The sequence below is a fragment of the Melopsittacus undulatus genome, chromosome 10, assembly GCF_012275295.1.
Source record: "Melopsittacus undulatus isolate bMelUnd1 chromosome 10, bMelUnd1.mat.Z, whole genome shotgun sequence".
NCBI lineage: Eukaryota > Metazoa > Chordata > Aves > Psittaciformes > Psittaculidae > Melopsittacus > Melopsittacus undulatus.
The window spans coordinates 31,864,863-31,882,724 of NC_047536.1; the positions used below are offsets into that span (position 1 = coordinate 31,864,863).

The 17,862-nt window shown below is 43.6% G+C and overlaps 1 protein-coding gene across 1 annotated transcript in view; it reads left to right on the forward strand.

Moving 5' to 3' along the window:
* The first annotated feature begins 3,426 nt into the window (after positions 1-3,426).
* OSBPL2 (oxysterol binding protein like 2) overlaps positions 3,427-17,862 on the forward strand; it is a 36,342-nt gene continuing 21,906 nt past the window's right edge. Inside the window, exons 1-2 of the mRNA XM_034066743.1 lie at positions 3,427-3,501; positions 16,503-16,667. Coding sequence (XP_033922634.1) covers positions 16,631-16,667 — 37 coding nt within the window. The 5' untranslated portion in view covers positions 3,427-3,501; positions 16,503-16,630. The remainder of the gene's footprint in view (positions 3,502-16,502; positions 16,668-17,862) is intronic.

Here is a 17,862-nt window from a genome sequence, read left to right on the forward strand (position 1 = left end):
AAGCCCCCTGGACACTCAGGATTTGGCTTTGGAGCTTTCCCAACTTGACCATGAATATAACTTCATGTTATAGTGAAGAGAAGAGTCTCAGACCCTGAGCTACCCCTGCCTGAATGGGTGCAGCTCCCAGGGAAATTATCACTGAAGCAGAGCATACAAGCTGTTGTGTCTTTTCCTTTCCATGCTGTTACAAAGAACATGCTTATTCAGCCTTTCAACAGACTGGCTATTTCTACTTATTCAGCTTTTGCCATGTTCCTCATTATTTATGGATTCCTTTTTCCCTTGAATTTCTTTTCTTCAAGATTCTGGTTAAAATTCATGTGGTTTCAGCATTACCATGTTTTTTCACTAAAGCTTTATCAGTCTTAGCAATGTCTGATTTTTAAATGTCTTTTTTATATTGAAATACTTTATGGGACACAAGTTCTTTCACAATGTATTCCCTTTCTTAGAGCTGGCAGCTCAAAATACATCTTGAATTGATTTCAGGATGTCTCACTTTTGAGATGAGATGGGATAGAGGAGGAAATGTTTATTATTCTAATTGTGGAAGATCTCATAGAATCACAGAATCAAATCACAGAATCCCAGCCTGGTTTGTGCCGGAAGGGACCTTAAAGCTCCTCCAGCTCCAACTGCTGCCATGGTAAGGACTCCTTCCACTGGAGCAGCTGCTCCAACCCCTGTGTCCAACCTGGCCTTGAGCACTGCCAGGGATGGGGCAGCCACAGCTTCTCTGGGCACCCTGTGCCAGCGCCTCAGCACCCTCACAGGGAACAGCTACTGCCTAAGAGCTCATCTCAGTCTCCCCTCGGGCAGGTTCAAGCCATTCCCCTTGGCCTGTCCCTACAGGCCCTTGTCCCAAGCCCTTCTCCAGGTTTCTTGTAGGTCCCCTTTAGGTACTGGAAGAGAAGATATTGGAAGACAAGGTCTGTTTGGATGTTTCCCATTTTGCAAAGTGCTTCCTGGCTCCCTCGTACCGGGAGGCAGCCCATACATGTTAGGACTGAAGTAGCTGCCTTTGGCCAGTGGCTCCTATGGAGAAGGAGAGAAGCAGCGTTTGTCTCTGCCCACATACAACTGATGAAAGACAGTCAGTGTTTGTGCTGTAACGTGTCACGTTTCCCTGCATTATCTCTGTCTCTCAGGATCACTGTGGTTCAGTTTTCCATTCTTCCTTACCCTGCTGCAATTTGGGTTTTGTGAATCTGCCGCAGTGACAGGGTTTCCTTGGATCAGTTTTCTAAGCTGGGTTGTGTTGCTCCACAGGAGAGAAGCATTTGGGTTTATTACAGGTGGAGCTGACGGCCACACCTCTGCCTAAGACAGTTGCTCAATACTTTCCACTGTAAAGCCCCGTTTTAATTACCTTTAATGTTGCAAAACTCCTGCCAGCAAGGCAGATTTTTCCAAGCAAGTTCCTTTAGCAAGTAACTGTTTTATCCCCTCATTGCCAACACAGGAGGGAGAAAACCAGAGAACTCGATTCTTCTGCCAGTCCAGTCTGGGGGGTTTGTGAGCTTATAGTGTTAGGGAGCAGTCCCATAATATTTCACAAGGGAATGAGTTGCCCACGAGCCTTGTTATTGCTATGCTTGAGCATTTAGCTCGAATGCCTATGAAATGCCTTTTGTGGCAGGCTCAGAATGAACCTATCTTCAATTCAGACCTGGAAAAGCAGCACAAATTCACTCTTCCCTGCTCAGGTAATCAGTGGATTTCTCTTTCCTTAATGCTTTTGGAGAGCTCTTCCAGAGCAGCTCCATAGTGATGATAAAGACCTGTTCAGTCAGAGAATACTTTATATTCATGCTTACTTGTTGGTTGTTCCTTTGCTTCTAAGCTGTAATAATAAGCTCCGTGCTTAATGTTGAGTCTGTGACATTGAGCAATCCAGAAGTGGGCTGCTGAATCAGGGCTTACTGGAAAAGAAAGAATCACTTATCTGGGCAAACTGGGAAACCTAAAACCAGATTTGGAATGGTACAGATTATCCTCTAATCTCAAAGATTTGTATTCCCTAAAGACGAGTGTAATGTCACCTGCCTTGCAACTTGGGAATGAGTGAATGCAGGGGTGAAACATAGTGGGGTAGAAAGCCTGGATCCAGAGGGACCAACAGACACCCTCAGCCAGTCAGAGGCATAGGTTGACACGCATAGAACCTGTGGCTGCCCCATCCCTGGCAGTGCTCAAGGCCAGGATGGACACAGGGGCTTGGAGCAGCTGCTCCAGTGGAAGGGATCCCTGCCTGTGGCAGGGGTTGGAGCTGGAGGAGCTTTAAGGTCCCTTCCAGCACAAACCAGTCTGACTTTGTGATTTAATTCTATGATTCTAAGCTTTCAGGTGTGAAAAGGGAAGGATGGAGACGTTTCAATGGACAAAGAGTTTCAATTCTCTGGTCATGGAGGAGGCTGCAGTGTCTGGCTCAGAAAGGAGATGGTAAATAGAACGAGCAGAACGGGTGTTATCCGGGAGAAATGGGTCAGATCGATTTTAAACTCCTGACTCACAGTCCTGATACTTGCATCAGCATCGACAAATCCTCTCAGCTGTTTTAGCGTGCCAGTAATCACTGTCAAGGGGATTATTACAAACCTGCCTCCAGTTACCTGTTGTGTATGAACAAGTGCAAGTTCAGGGTGAGCAAATCCCAGCACCTGCCAGGTTCTGGTCGGGAACAGCTCCAACAGCTCCAACCAGCCCACGGCTTTGGTGACCTTGTGGGACTTCCAGATGTCCATTAAGCTGCTCACATCCATCAATGTGCTCAGAGCAGCAGCTGGACAGGGAAGATGTCACTGGGGTGAAGGCATGGCCTGAAAACCCAACTGTGACATTCTGTGACCTGCGGGTGACCACAGATGTACCTCAAAGCACTAGAATGTGATGGGAAAACCCACATCAGGGGAATAAACCCACAAAACTGGTTAATATCCTACTGGAGCACAGCAAAACACTGCACACACCAGCATGGGCATAGCATGGCATTGAGAGATGGGAAGACAGCCATTCTTTTACACCATATTAATGAAGACGCTTTGTTCTGCAGTCGAAGTGAGTCGAGCTCACGCTCTGCAGCTCGCTGATGGTACAAGCATCCCACAAAGCCCAACAGCCGATCCCGTTTGCACAACAGAGGCTGCACCATCCCCTCCGAAACGCGCCCGGTTCAGCATCCCAGCGCCGCAGGGAATGCTGGTACCACCTCATCTGCATAGTCCCGCCCCCTCCGCCTCGCCATTGGCCAGCAGTCTCCCCAGCAGTGGTACGGCCCGGGGCTGTGGGGCTCGGCGCCTCATTAGCATTCGCCCCGCCTCCGGGCAGGTGGACGGGGAAGCTGATTCGTCGCTTCGGCAGCTGGCGGGCGCGGCTGCGCTCTGCGATTGGCGGAGAGGCGCGTCGCTCCGCCGCTGCGAGGGCCGCACTTCCGCCTCGGTGTCAGCGGTGCCGGGCGGGGGGTGCTGCGGCGGGGCTGTCTCGGGAGCGCGGTGCCAGGTAATGCGGCCGGGTCGTTCCCCTCGGGGGGCTCCGCGCTGCCGCAGCGCTGCCCCCGCTGATACAGGGCCGGCAGCGCCGCCCCCAGCCCCGCCCGGGCCCGGCGCGGCCCAGCGGGGCCGGGGGTCCGGTTACCGGCGGGCCGCGCGCGGCTCTCCTCAGGCGCTGGCGGTCACCGGGCCGGGGTAACGCGGCTGCCTCAGCGCTCTGCGCCCGGCCCCGGTAGAAGCGGAGTCCTTGGCCCGCTCGCTCTCTCTCCGGGCCGGGTCGCAGGCCCGTGCGTCTGAGGCGGTAGCGGCTTGGGTCTAGAGCATCTTCCCTCCCGTGCCTCAGCGGCAGCGGGGCCCCGGGATGGGTGACAGAACCACTGTGTCAGCCTCGGGGCCGGGCAGCGGAGGCAGCGGGGCTGCAGGGCAGCGGAGGCAGCGGGGCTGCAGGGCAGCGGAGGCAGCGGGGCTGCGGGGCAGCGGGGCTCTGGCAGCACCAGCGGAGGGACAGGTCTCATTTCTTGTGTCTTCCTGATGCCGTTTAGCAGAGGAGCCTGCGTTGAGCTCAGCTTCAGCACCGTGCAGGAGCCTCAAGGGGCCGTTAAGGCCACAGCTGAAGACCAGCGAGCAGCCAGGGTTTATTAGAGTTTGGGTTAGTTTTGTTCTTCAGTTACCTACTCAATGTTTCTCTTACAGAGCTCCTGAAAGGGAGACAAACAAGATGGGGAAAATAGCAGGAAAAAGGCTTTTTTTTTAAATAACATGTCACCAGAACTTCTGCATGGTAACAAAGGTATACGTTATGTTGCCATTTATTTAATTGGGGTATTAATCATGTTTGTGCTGTGTGTTTGGATTCGGGGATGATTTTGGAAGCAGTTTTTGTCTGCCATGGCCTTGTGTTTCCCCTCAGAAGCATCTGCCAGGGCATGTTACGTGCAAGCAGATACTGCTTTCATTGACAGTGGAGATTCTCAATTAAAATACATAGTCTTCAGTTGAGATTTCAAAGAGTCAAAAGGAGGCATGGGCCCGCAGTGGAGGTGAGCATTGATGTGCCACTCTTTCTTAAAGCTTAAGGCAAATCTGTTTCATTCCAACTTTATCTTCCAAAGTTCTAGAGCTCCAGTTGACATCTGGGAGCAAGCATATATATATATATATAGCATTAACTAACTTTATACCAGTGTGCTCTGGGACTTGTGAAACCTCAGGGCAAGTTCTGGAAGCAGTGACTTGGGTAACTTCCAAACGTACAGCTCTGCGCCGTGGGATGAAGTAGGAGAACTGGCTAAACGAGCATGGAAGCGCAAGGTTCCGAGCAGTGACTTTCCCCTGGGTAACCCTCTGGGTTTTCAGTCACTGCAAACAGAGCTTTCCTTAAAGTAATTGTCAGCTCATGCAAATGTTTGAGCACGTGGTGGAAAGTTGAGGGCAATCGAGGGTAAAATCAGGAGTGATTCGTAATGGTGCTTTCCTGAGCCAAGAGCACCTTGTAATGAACTTGTCACTTCAGGGAGTGCTCCGAAGGAAATACTGAGACATCTGCTGTCTGGGAATGAGCATCCCAGTTTCCTCCTAAACTACTCAGCCCTGCTAATGTAATCTTATAAACAGAAGACACAATTTCAAGGTATAGAAATGATGATCAGACAACAAACTCTGTGCCTGTGAGTAGCTGAAGACTAGACAGGTTAGAGGCTTCAGTTGTTGCAGTCCTGAAAAGCAGTGTGGTGCATGGAGTTCTTTGGTTTCTAACACCTATGCAGATGTACCTGGTTTGGTAGCTGAGCAAGGAGGATGATTTTCACTGTTGGATGGTTTCTTGAAATCAGTTTTAATTCTCTTACTGCTTTCTCCAGTGTGTGTTTGCTTAAGCTGAAAGGTTTTATGATTGAAACTGGTATTTCTTTCAGCCTTTCTTCTTGTGAATTCTGCCCTGTGAACTTCACACATGCTGACCTAGAACAAAAGTGGAGAGCTTAGCTTTCTGTTAGTGCTGGCTGGAACACAAGCCGGTCAGGCTTTTGTGCTTTGATAAGGCTGTGTTTTCAAATCACTGTTTGTATTGCCAGTCAGGTGATTTATTGCTGTTGTTGTTTGAAAGTGAGGTTCATATGCAGGTACATTGAGGTTTGAAGCAGATAATTTATTAGGTTTTGTATTTGAAGTAACTTGTCCTTGAACAATGCAATGTTACATCATGCTGCTTGGTAACTAGAACTTCTGTTCACAAGCTGGCATTGATTTTTGTCACCTGAGTCATGAAGATGTAAGAATTGTCTGTATTTGGCACTAATAGGATGTTTTAAAGTGCTCAGTGTTCAGTCTGTTCACTCTGAAATAACTAAGCGCTTGCTTTTCTTACCTTATGTGGAAGAAATGCACAAAATCAGATGTGCAAAGAATGTGTTAAATATGGAGTGCTCAATGTCTTGAATGGTTTTGCAGAGGTTGTGTAACTCATCACAGGGACATCTTCACTGAAGTTGGAAAGTGAGAGCAATGAGCAAGTTGGTCACCTTGTGTCTGCCAGATGTGGGACTGTGATGTTTCCTGTTGCAAGGAATATTTTATGTATTGTATGGATTCTGTAGATATCTAGACACTGTAGAATTTGGAATTAAAGAATATATTATTTCAATCCTTGAACTCTTAATATTTATGATGGAGAAGACTGTATGGTGATAGTGATTTACGTTGTATTCTTAAATGCTTGTAACAGCAAGGTGCATGACAGCAGTGAGCTATTAGAACATGTCAAATGTGACATACCATTACTTCCAGTTGTACTCTTCAACAACTTCATTCACTGCACAAAGACATTGTCTTAATTTTCAAGGTTGATAAATTACAAGAATAGACCAAGCTTACTTAAACTTGGTTTATTTTCTTTTAAATACATTTACAATTGGAAATTCATTCGCTGGTCTAGATGGAGCCTTTAGATTATTTCAGTATATTTAATTATGCACATAATTTAATGAGACAGACTCTTGGTGAGTTACAGAAGCTCTTCATGCAGGAAATGCAGGAGGCTGGACAGTGTTGTCTTCCTGTGGTGGTTTATGAATGTGGTGGGAGCAAGTGCAAAAGGTGAATTGTGTCTGCAGCTGCAGAAACACATCTGGACCTTTTAATCTTGTCCCTCTTGGCTTCATGATCCCAAAGTTAAACTGTATATTGCTCTATTGGACATGTAACCTCTGTGGTCGACATGAAACTGAACGGAAATCTTGGGTCTGTGCCATTTCTGTTGAGTTCAATTCTTTTGCTGTGCTCTTCAGTTTGAGAAGAGGTAAGGTTGTGGCTGCTGGGAGGCCGTGAACTCCTGGGGTATTACAAAGAAGGCTGCATGCTTATGATAGTTGTCAAGAAACATGTTTTCATGGATGGATAACTTCATTATATTTTTACTAGAATTATTTTTACTCTTTTGAGTAATTTTGCTTTAGGGCTCCCAAAAGAATTTGTGAAGAGATCTCACTGGGGTTTGATTCTGGTGATAGTTTAAAAGTAATAACGATATGGACAATGTTTGAATGCAGAGGTGTCTGTGCTTCACATCACTCATTTTAGACCTAACCAGCTCCAGGCACTGAGGTGGAGTCATCATATGTCCATATGACTGAGTGAGAATGAGAATCCTAATAACTGTTACAAAGCCTGTACGCATTGAAGCTGCGGAGAGGTTGGCTAATCAGCCAGTTTGTAACGGGCCATTAGCAGTGTGTTGAGGGGATGGAATTAGAACCTTGTCAGAAGAGCAAAACCTCTCCCCCTTGTATGTTCTGTCTAGGTTTTGCACATCAGTTGTGTTGAAAGGTTTAATAGTGAAACAAAAAGCTATGCATCTTTAGAGATGCAAATAACTTTATTTACATGGTCTTATTTTGTCTTAAACAGATCTCTAAGTGCTGTGCTGCTGTTTTATTGCCTGAGTTATTGTTACTCAGGCAGATAGCTAGGTGGATTCCTCATTAAAAACCTATTTAGATATATTTGTCCTGTTTTCAGAAGTCAAAAGTTTACTGAAATATATATATATTGACAACAGCAAACATAGTAACACCCTTACCCTGGAATCCATTGCGTATCTACTATAAAAGTAGCTTTAAAGGAAATTCAGCCATAGTAGAAACTCTTTCTAAAGCTTTTATTAACTTGTGGTACTGTCTTTAAACTCTCTAACAAATAATGTGCTAGCTGTGTGCATGTGCTGCAGAGCTTCAGTGTGTGAGGAATTGTTGGTAGGCATAAAATACGGTTTCTTTTGCCTTAGGGCTTTACACTAGGTTAGTCAAGTGTTGTCCTCCTGCTTCATTTGCAATAGGACTGCTGCCATAATAGTTTAAGAGTCTCCATGAAAATGATTTGTAAGAAAGATACCTTGTAAAGAATAAAGGTAAAGTTACACATGCCTGGAGAGAATGGGGCCACAGAGAGAGAGCTTTAACAGTGCCTCTGAGTAAGAAGATCTATAAACTTAAAACTGTCCCTGTTTTTACCATTCTAGGGGTTTTCTCCACTGATGTTACGTGCTGTAATTTTCTCCAGTGATCAGTTTGTAAGGTGGTTATATTATGATGGGAAAGATTCAAGCATACTTAAATTCACCTTCAAAGTAAGTTTTGGTTCAAAGAGAAGTGTTTGTAAATGATTAATTAGACATGTACTGACACTTGAGTCCAAAGCCACTGTGCTTGGAGTTATTGATTACTTCCCACCGTGTCACTTAGAAATAAGATAAAACAAATCCTCAGGTAGCTGCTAAGAATCACAAGTTTTACAATGCAGTACTGAAGTACTGATTTTTGTAACAGGGGGGTTAGAAATGAGCTGGTTTATCAGTCGTGATCAAGCCTCACATCATGCATCATGTGGAGAAGGCATGTAAACCAGAATGTAGTGATCTTTTACAGTTGCGGGCAATGAACCCAAGGGGAGGCTACAAAGTCTGAAGAATGCTGTAGTAGATGCTGTCAGGTGGAAAAATGTCTCAAATATTCATGGAATGTTGAAAAAGGAGCCCATGTACAGAATTCTGTGGGGATTTCAGTGAATTGTTTTGCATCAGAAAATATAAATCTGGTGAAATTAAGTTTTCTTGGTCTGTTTGTTTGCTAGGTTGGGTATTAGTTCTGTGAGGCAGTGTCCTTGCCTATGGGATTTTTGGCTGCAGTGAGACTGGAGTTAGCCATTGGTTCTGTAGGTAACTGAGCACTAAGCTGTGGGGGTATTTTCTCTCCAGTTTCATTTTTACAGCTTTTATCTTCAATAAATAGTTCTTCTGATAGCACTGTAGCATTGTGCTGCGGGCAACACTTGGTGTGTGTGGGACAAGTATTGTGGTTCTGGTGCAGAAATGCACTGTAGCCTGAACTCAGCTGCAGACCAGACTCTTGAGTGTTTCAGTTGGCTCTAATTCTTGTAAAGCATCACCAAAAATCTGTATTCCTGAGAGAATAGAACGTGATTCTTCCTACCAGAAACCTGTTTGTTCAGAGCTAAGGTTTCAGATGCTCAGTTTGCTGCCACCATTGCTGTAAATGCTCTAAAAAGGTCAGCAAAACTATCAGCTTAGGATGCTTTGCTTCTGGGGTGGGTAGACCCACACAGCTCCCGCCCTCTGTGGGATGTGGGAGAGAATTCAAGGGGCAAAAGCAAGGAAATGCAGGGGAAGAGGCAATGACACTTAGGAAGGGAAAGAAGCCAAACAGAATAAAGAAAAACAAGAGATGCAAAAGCATTTGCATCTTGGTGGGAGATGCTGTTACTTTCAAATGCTGGAGTAAGAAACAAATCTAACTTGGTAAATACAGTCCTCTTCTGGCTTCTGCCATTTGTGTCGCTGTTCTCTGGCTGAAGAGATTTTAAGTGCATAATAATTACAGCAGGTATCTGGATTGCCAATTAAATTGACTTCTTGGCTAATTTTTATAGATGTTATAGCTCCAGTGTAACCTAATTTCATGAGTCTATTAAGAGTCATCCTTGCTGCAGCTTTCATTCAGAGATGAAACACTGCAGTTTGATGCTTTCAGGAGATGTGTATGGAGCAAACCCCACATGAATATTTATCTTGTAGTTCAAGCTATTTATTTCTATCCCTTGAAGTACTAGAGCTATGTTTTATTTCAGCCGGCAACCCAAGAGAACATGGGCTTGGCTCTTATTCCACCAGTCACGCTGTAGACTGTTGGGTTGTTTAATTTTCCTTTATTGTTTTTGATGTTAATGTGAAGGGTGGGTATATTTGATCCTCTATGGGCTCCTTTGGAGTCTTTTTCTACCCAGAAGCTGCATCCTGAACTCAGGATATGAAGCTGATGAAAATGTTGCTTTTTATTAACATTTTAAAGGTGGATTGAACAGGGCATGGCGTGAATTTTCCTTTGTGTGGAGCTAATTTTCAATCCTGTCAATGCTGTTTCTATGTTATTTCTTTTTCTTGCTTGCAGGTATTCTCCCTTCAAGCGAATAAACTGAATTTGGTTTAAAATCTGCTGTGAAAGTTCACATCCAACAAAACCTTGTTAGGCCTGTTAAAAAGCTGAGGAATGTGCTGCTTCATCAGTTCTTTGGTGGCACTGTAATCCCAGTGCATTGACCTTCCAACACCTTTACTGCTCATGCTGGTGAATGTCTGTGCTTATTTTCATGACTGCTCACAGTTCCTGATCTTGGATTTACTTCTTGATCTCACAAGTAGAGTGTCTGTATAATGACTGTGACCTAGTGGTTTATAGGTGTCTCCTGGAGCTAGAACGTACTTTCAGAGCAGAAAATCCAGGATTTATAAAGGAACAGGATGGTGTTGACAAAACAGCGGCTTTCCAGAATTGCTGCATGATGTGAAATTTCAGCTGCAGCAGGAATAAGACACTGCAGTTATAGTCAGTCAGCCAGACATCAAAATGGAGCTTGCTGAGCAGCATTCCAGTCAAATGAGCTGCTCCAGCCATAAATGCTTCCCTCTCTATGGAAATGGTTCTTTGAGGAGCAACTTTTGGTTAACCAGTTGGGTCTTTGTTGAGGATTGACATAGAAGAACAAGTCAGTATGGAGTAACTAGTTATGTTGAATTAACCAAGTCATAGTAATTGCATGCTTAAACTCATACAGGTTGTTTTGAACAGGTCCTCATGTTTGGGGTTCTTTAATTGGTGTGTAAGTGCTGAGGATCCAGGGTCTTGGAGACACAGAAATAAGCTGTTAATTTTTAATGCTGAAGATTGGGATTGGAGAAGGAGCAAGCATGCATGGTGGCGAATGTGAGGGATTAATAATCTATAGGTTAGCATAGGAAATGACAACTTTTAGTACTTGATAAAGCTGTAAGCAAATGCAGGTGTGTCATGAACAACCATTCTAGGTCATCTCTGCAGCCTCATCTGGTGATGAGAGAACAGGTACATACAGATGCTCGCATGCAGATCACAGAATGCGTTGATACCTTTTAAAGTGATTTGCAGAGTCGTGCACTTTTGTTGTCCTGGTTTTAAAAATACATTCAAGTGGGTGGAAATGGTTTAAAATAGGTGGAATGTGCAAAGTCTGGGACTGATCTTACTGACACTGGATCTCTGGAAAAGAGTTCTGTGTACCTTCTGCTGCAGGGGACTGTGAGCTTGTACCTGACCTATCAACCTGGGCAGAGTTAAGCTTTGGAAAGCAAAGCCTATTACCAGAAGAGGTGACACATCACCTGGTACCTGTCCCTGTTGTGTTCAATGCAGTGCTTGACAGAACACTTTGACATACTCATAACCAGGTGACTGACAGCTACAGTATGACTTTGTTCTTCCTTCGTCATGGGACCGTGGTGTAGGTGGTAGGAATAGTTACACTCTCTGCATTGACGATGTGAAGATCACTGACAGAAGCATGTTATCTCCTGAGGGTGAGCATCTTGGGATCTGCCTTGGTATGTTTTGTTACCATTGGTGTGCTGTGTGTTTAGGGACAACCCTTTCTATTTGTTCTCTCTGTCTGTAGCAAATGTACCTCTGGAAAGCTGTATGTCAGTCTTAGTAATTCCTCCTTGCTGCAGAACCTATTTCAAGGTGTGCTATGGATGCAGTGCAGGTTTTCATTGTGTTCCTGCAGTATTCATTACAGCTGCGTGCTTTGTTTTGTCCTTTGCAGAACATCCTCATGTCCTTTAAGAAAAGGACTGTCCATGGTCATCAGTCATACAGGAATGTGTGAACATTTTCTGGTAAATTATGGGAATTTAAAGGAGTTTTAATGAGTAACTTGCTTTTGATTAGTTATATAGCACTGCAGAGACATTTTAGTAACAAAAGTGCAAGACAGACTTTGTGCCCATGTCAGTAGTAGTTAGGTGTATTTCCATCCCTTACCTGTTCAGGTTTTGGGGTTCTTGTTTGGTCCAAACACTGCATTTCTATTGCAGCATTGCTATCTGCATTTCTAAATTGTGCTGGTGGAAAGCTTAAAGTCATGTTTAACCCATTTGTGGATGGTTTTACATCACGAAGGTGCAAAGCTTCTTTCAGAGGAACCAAAGTGGTAGTCCATTGATTAGGTGATACCAGAAGCTTTTACAAGTTTTTCACTTCCAATTCTCTTGCTGGTCTGGTTTTGTGTATTGGAGGCACTGGCATGCAAATAAGCAAAATGACTAGAAAAACTGGGTTCTGCCCAAATAACTTGTTCAAGACTCGCTTCAATAAGCTCTGTTCAGCTTTGTTCTTTTGTGTTCATTGCTTTGCCACTCACTTTAAAATTCATTTCCAAGAGTAAAATCATATTGTGAATATTCTGGGCAACCAAATACAGAGAGTTTCTCAGGGCAGAATATAAGAGAATAGAGCCTGCAGTACAGATTTAGCAGCCACTGTTGAAGTTGGACCGTTGTGATGGGTATTAGATGGATTTGATGTTTTTATCTGTTGTCTTTCAGCTTGAGCTTCCAGACTAGCATCTTTGCTGCAGGAGATCAAGCTATTACAACAATAAACCCAGATATGGCAGTTTGAATTCATGCGCACAAATCCCATAATAAATCCAATTAGTATATACCAATGCATAGCCTTCAAATGTGAGTAGAGATGAACTTTGTTGCTTAGCTTGTAAACCACAAAATTGAGCTGCTTGTAGGCAGTGCTGTTGTCACCCTTAAACTATGAATTTCCAGGTTTCTTAAGAGGCCTCCACTTGCAGCTTTTTTCTGTTATTTATAAAATGGTTTCTATAAAGTGTCTCTTTGCCTTCAGTGGCAATGCAGCTGATGGCAGCTGGTCCTAAGCTCCTGAAGGTCTGTCTGACACAGGAGTATCGCACCTTTCCTTGCAAGGCAGCTTTGGTAAGAGCTGTTAACTGCAGTTGTCAGTGTGTAAGTGAATTCTTCTGGATACATCATGGACATGGGGAGGAAATGAAGATTACAAATGCTCAATAAGAAGCAAACAGGATGTTTTAATCTTCTGGCATTTCAGCCTAATTGAGAGTAACTTTTTGCTATTGCTTTTAGTAAGAGGAAAAGACTTAATCTGTGCTTTTTTGGCTCATGAAAGCTAACTGCTGTTATTGTGTCTTCAGCTACATGCAAATTCACAGTAACTTCTAAATGAAGGAACTGAATGTAAAAAGTGATATGAGTGTTCTGTTATTCCTAGTGCAACTGATGCAAAATATATTACTTTGTCCTTTTACAGGTGCTTCTAGCATCTTAGGGCAATTTGTGATTGTTATTTAAAGTGACTACCATGATTATTTTGTAATTTAGGTAATAGTTACAAAGCTTGTATATAACTTACAGGGATATGAGTGAGCTTTCAAATAGAATGAGCTTAAATTGTGGTGTGAGGTGCATATCAGGAGAACACAGTGTAACTGGTGTTCAGTTAACTCAAGTCTTTGATTCTAGTTCCTCCATTTGTACTTGTGTTTTCAGAGGGAAAGCTTCATTGCCTTTGTAGTGCAGCTGCATTCTATGTGATGTAGTTCTGCTTCACAAGGCCTTTTGTAATGCAGCTATTAGCGTGCAGGAGAGGAGAGCAGAGAAGCTGGTCTTCATCTTTGTGGCCTGGTTTACTCCAAGGCTCTTAATAATAACTGGCAGTCTTTTAAATCATACTTTTTTATGTCTTAGTGCCTTCTGTACAAAACTCCAGCATACCAGAGCTGCTGTTACAAAGCATCTCTGGAGCTTGCAAGCTGATGCATGAGGTGGCTGTGTTTGGGTAGGGAGCCAGAGGACTTGTGCTCTTTGCATTTGAACTGAACCTGAGCAGGGATAGGTTTTGAACTTGCTCCTTTTTATGTGTTGCAGGTACATATAAAGCTATTTGAGACCAGAATCCCATTCCATGAGCTGTGTGCAGCAATAGGCTAGTCCTGCTGCAGGAGCTTCAGTAAAAAGGGAAGAGACAAGAAAACACAGTGAAAGTGAGGGAATTGTAGCACTGGTCATGAGAGGATGGTGTCTTGTGTGAAATCGAGTTTCCTTCTGGAATTATTGGCTGCTCTTTTGCTAAAAGGACGCAGTATTTGCAGCCAGTTGAAACCTGAAGCATCTTGCATCTTAGAACAGAATCCTAGAATAGTTAGGGTTGGAAAGGACTGTAGGATCATCCAGTTCCAACCCACCTCACACTAAACCATGGCACCCAAGGCTCTGTCCAACCTGGCCTTGAACACTGCCAGGGATGGAGCATTCACAACCTCCCTGGGCAACCCATTCCAGTGCCTCAGCACCCTCACAGTAAAGAATTTCTTCCTTAGATCCAGTCTAAACTTTCCCTGTTTAAGTTTTAACCCATTACCCCTTGTCCTGTCACTACAGTCCGTAATGAATAGCCCCTCACCAGCATCCCTGTAGCCCCCTTCAGATACTGGAAGCTGCTATGAGGTCTCCACGCAGCCTTCTCTTCTCCAGGCTGAACAGCCCCAACTTTCTCTGCCTGTCTTCAAGGATACAGTACCCTGGAGGGTTAAAGAAGCCTTCTAATATAACTTCATTTTTGGCAAGCAAGTGGATTCATTCCAATGTGCTGATAATTGCTTCTGGGGTCAGCAGTTGTCCTGAGATGTTCCTGTTTTCTGTTGCCATAGTTTTCCTTGGATTCCCTCTTTCCTCGCCTGCTATAAAGGTTTACATAGTTGCATCCTCAAGGACAGATTTTCTGCAAAGATAGGACATATTTGGAGACCTTGGAACAGAGACTTCCAGATAATATTGCTGGTGGGGCTGGGAAGGTTGGAGAAACTCGAAGGCTGACAGCAGCTTTGGTATGAACAGGCATTTTTCTTACAGAGTCAGGGACTGGCTTCTCCTGGGCAAGATAACACAGGGGTAGATGCACTGACTTGTACTTCCAGTACAGATTTAGAATGATGTTGTCAGTTCTGCTGTTCAGTTCACCCAGATATGGGAGCTAGCTGCTGCTCTGGAACCAGCTGTTAAGAGGATTTCTCCCTTTCACATCTGACCTGTTAATGTTTCGAGCTGTTGCATCATTGCCTAGAAGAGTGCAGCGCTTTGGCAAAAGGAAGTCAGAAACTTGTGGCTGATGAGCAAGAAAGTTGAAGGTTTAAAGGTTTCTGACTGGAGAACAGCACAGGAAAAAGGAAGGAAGCTATCATCCAGCTGAGAGCAATTGCAACAGCGCTGCAGCAGCAGTCAAGGAAAACAGATGCATGGAGTTTTGTCCTTGTGGGGGTGAGGACTTGCTGAAGCCTGTGTGGAAGCTCAGATACTCACTATGGTGCAGAGACTGATACAAAATCCTATACTGGCAAGGAAGTAGGGAGTTCCTAAGGGAAAAGCTGCAAACTGAAATGCTCTGCCTTGACAGATGTAGGCGAATGCTACATTCATTGACTTAGGTATCTGAGTTCCAAAATAGGCTATTTTAGCTTCTCCTCCTGAATGGAGAATTGGAAGGAATGTATATGTGTGAGGCATTCAAAAAGCTTTTGTTCTGGGCAGTGAGGTAAAAAGACTTGAAACACAAGAGGAATTGTGCAGTTTGATTTCTTACAGAGAAGAGGAAGGAATTGGCTTCAAACACGACAAGCGCTTCTACTAGGAGTAGAGCGCGCTTCTGGCTTTGTTTCTCTTGATTGGAGTGGAATTGTGCAAGTTATAATTACTCTGGAAAAACTACTGTCACAAAAGCAGTGGGATCTTCAAGGATCATAGAAAATTGAGGCTGACAGATTGAGGTTGTTTGGGAAGAGATATTGATAGCATTACCATGCTGTCGTTTATCATCGCGCACTTGGCTCGTCATTGGTACCTGGTGGACATTTGTAAGAGTAGAAACTATATTTCCTCATTATTCTCCTTAGACTAAAATTGGGTGAAGTAAAAATGTTTATGTTACATCATTGCCAGCCATCTGGAACAAATCCAATGTAGTCTACCCATAAAGCTGGAATGCTTCATCAATCTGTAAGTTACTTGCAGTTTGCTTGGTTTCACTGAGGAAATCTGTTGTTTCTTTACAACTCTCCTCTAAAGAGGAACATCTCCAGTTGTCTCAAGAGTTCACAGCAGTAGCCTGACAAAACTTCACTGATGGTCACTGGATGCTGATTGCATTATGCACAGTGAGGCCCAGTGGTTTTATGCAACACTGAGATTCTGAGATGTCAGGTTCTCTTCTTTGTTCCCAGCTTTCTTGGTTAAGGATGCAGAAGGGCTCATACTCTTGCTGAACAGAAGTTTTGTTCTGCCAGCTGTCTTTTTCTTCATTCTGCTCCTTCTGGCTGTACTTGCCTGAAATTACCTTATATTAAATAAGATGTTTTACAGTAATGTATATGATGTATTCAGAGAGAGGAGTGTGGTATAATACATCAGTTGTTCTTGTGGTAGGTAGTATTTGTCTTCAGAATGACTTTGATAACAAAGAAGGCAGTTTACTTATGAATGCAAAACCATGTGAAGAAACAGGAAAATTAGTATTTGTCAAGAGTGTGTGTTTGTGCGCATCAGAAACGTGGAAGTTGCTAATTCTGCTTTCCTGTCTTGTCAAATAGATCTTCTAGAGCAGCTGGGTATTTGCAAAAGAAGACTTGGACAGCACACAGATACTTCATCTCTAAATCAAGTCCAACGATGCATTAGAGGAAGCTGGAGTGGCTGCACAGCGATTTCACACTGAAGGATGAATAGTGAAGAAGAGTTTTATGATGCCGTTACGGGTGAGTGACAGGCACAGTGCCAGCCACAGACTGCATTGTGTGTGTGTGAGGAGCTGCTAGGGTATTGCTAATATATTGCTGTTAATGAATAAATAAAAAGTAAACTGCTGCTGGTAGAACTTGCAGTGCTGTTTTCTGAATAGAAGAAAGGAAGGATTATAATTCAGGTTCAGACTTGGAAATGAGGTGGGGGTTTCTGATTAAAGCTTAGTGCTGGCTATCATTTTATAACAGTCCTTTAGAGGCCAAGTCTAGCTTTCATTTTCTGTAAAATGCAGGTAATTTAATATCAGCTTGAGAAGTAATAATTTTAAGACCTTTTGAAAGGGGAAATGTCTTCCATGGATTATTTTTGTTGTTATTTTATTCATTTCTTTATTTTAATGGAAAACTTACCCTGAAGAATTGAAACAGAAAATGTTTTTCTGGTCAGGAAGAAATGACTGTAAAAGTATGCTTTTACAGTATGTAAAAGGGAGTCAAAAGCCTTTGCAGTTCACTGCTGTTTCTAGGAAAGCAAACATGAATTACTTCACACTTGAGCACTGTATCAAATGGAACTTTTCTTTGAACTGATAAGGATGAATGGTTATTTATGATATGGTTCTGATGGTGAAATAAAATGCTCAAAGTATTTTAATAATAAAGAAGATCTCGAACAAGTTTAAAGTTTTCCACTTAAATTTTTCCTCAGAAGTCCTGTAATAGCATTGAAATGAGAAGTGCTGGCAGTGGTGAGTGTAGACTGCTTAATGTAGAACCATGGGAATATAAAGAGTATAATGGGAAGCATGAAAGCTGAAGGAATGGAAGTAGCATGCAAGATACAAGTGGTAAGGTAGACTTAGACATGGTCGGTTGGAGACTCATATGATGAGTAAACAGAGGAGGCTGGATGAAGCAGCATGACTGACAGTGGGCCGGATAGGACTTGTCACAAGTATGTCACAGAGCAGAGAAGGATGTTTGCGTTGCATTCACGCTGGGAGTGATGGGGGCTGCTGCTCCTAATCCAGCTGTGAAATCAGGTTATTGTACTGTACAAATCTTGAACACGGTGTATTGTTCCTGTTTGTCTTAATAATGTTTCAATTCTATGAGCTCAGGACCACAGCCATAAATGTACTGGGGTTTTTTTTCCCCACTGGAAAAGGTGAACAGAAACATGGCTCTGAGGTCTGTGCACAGCTTTGAT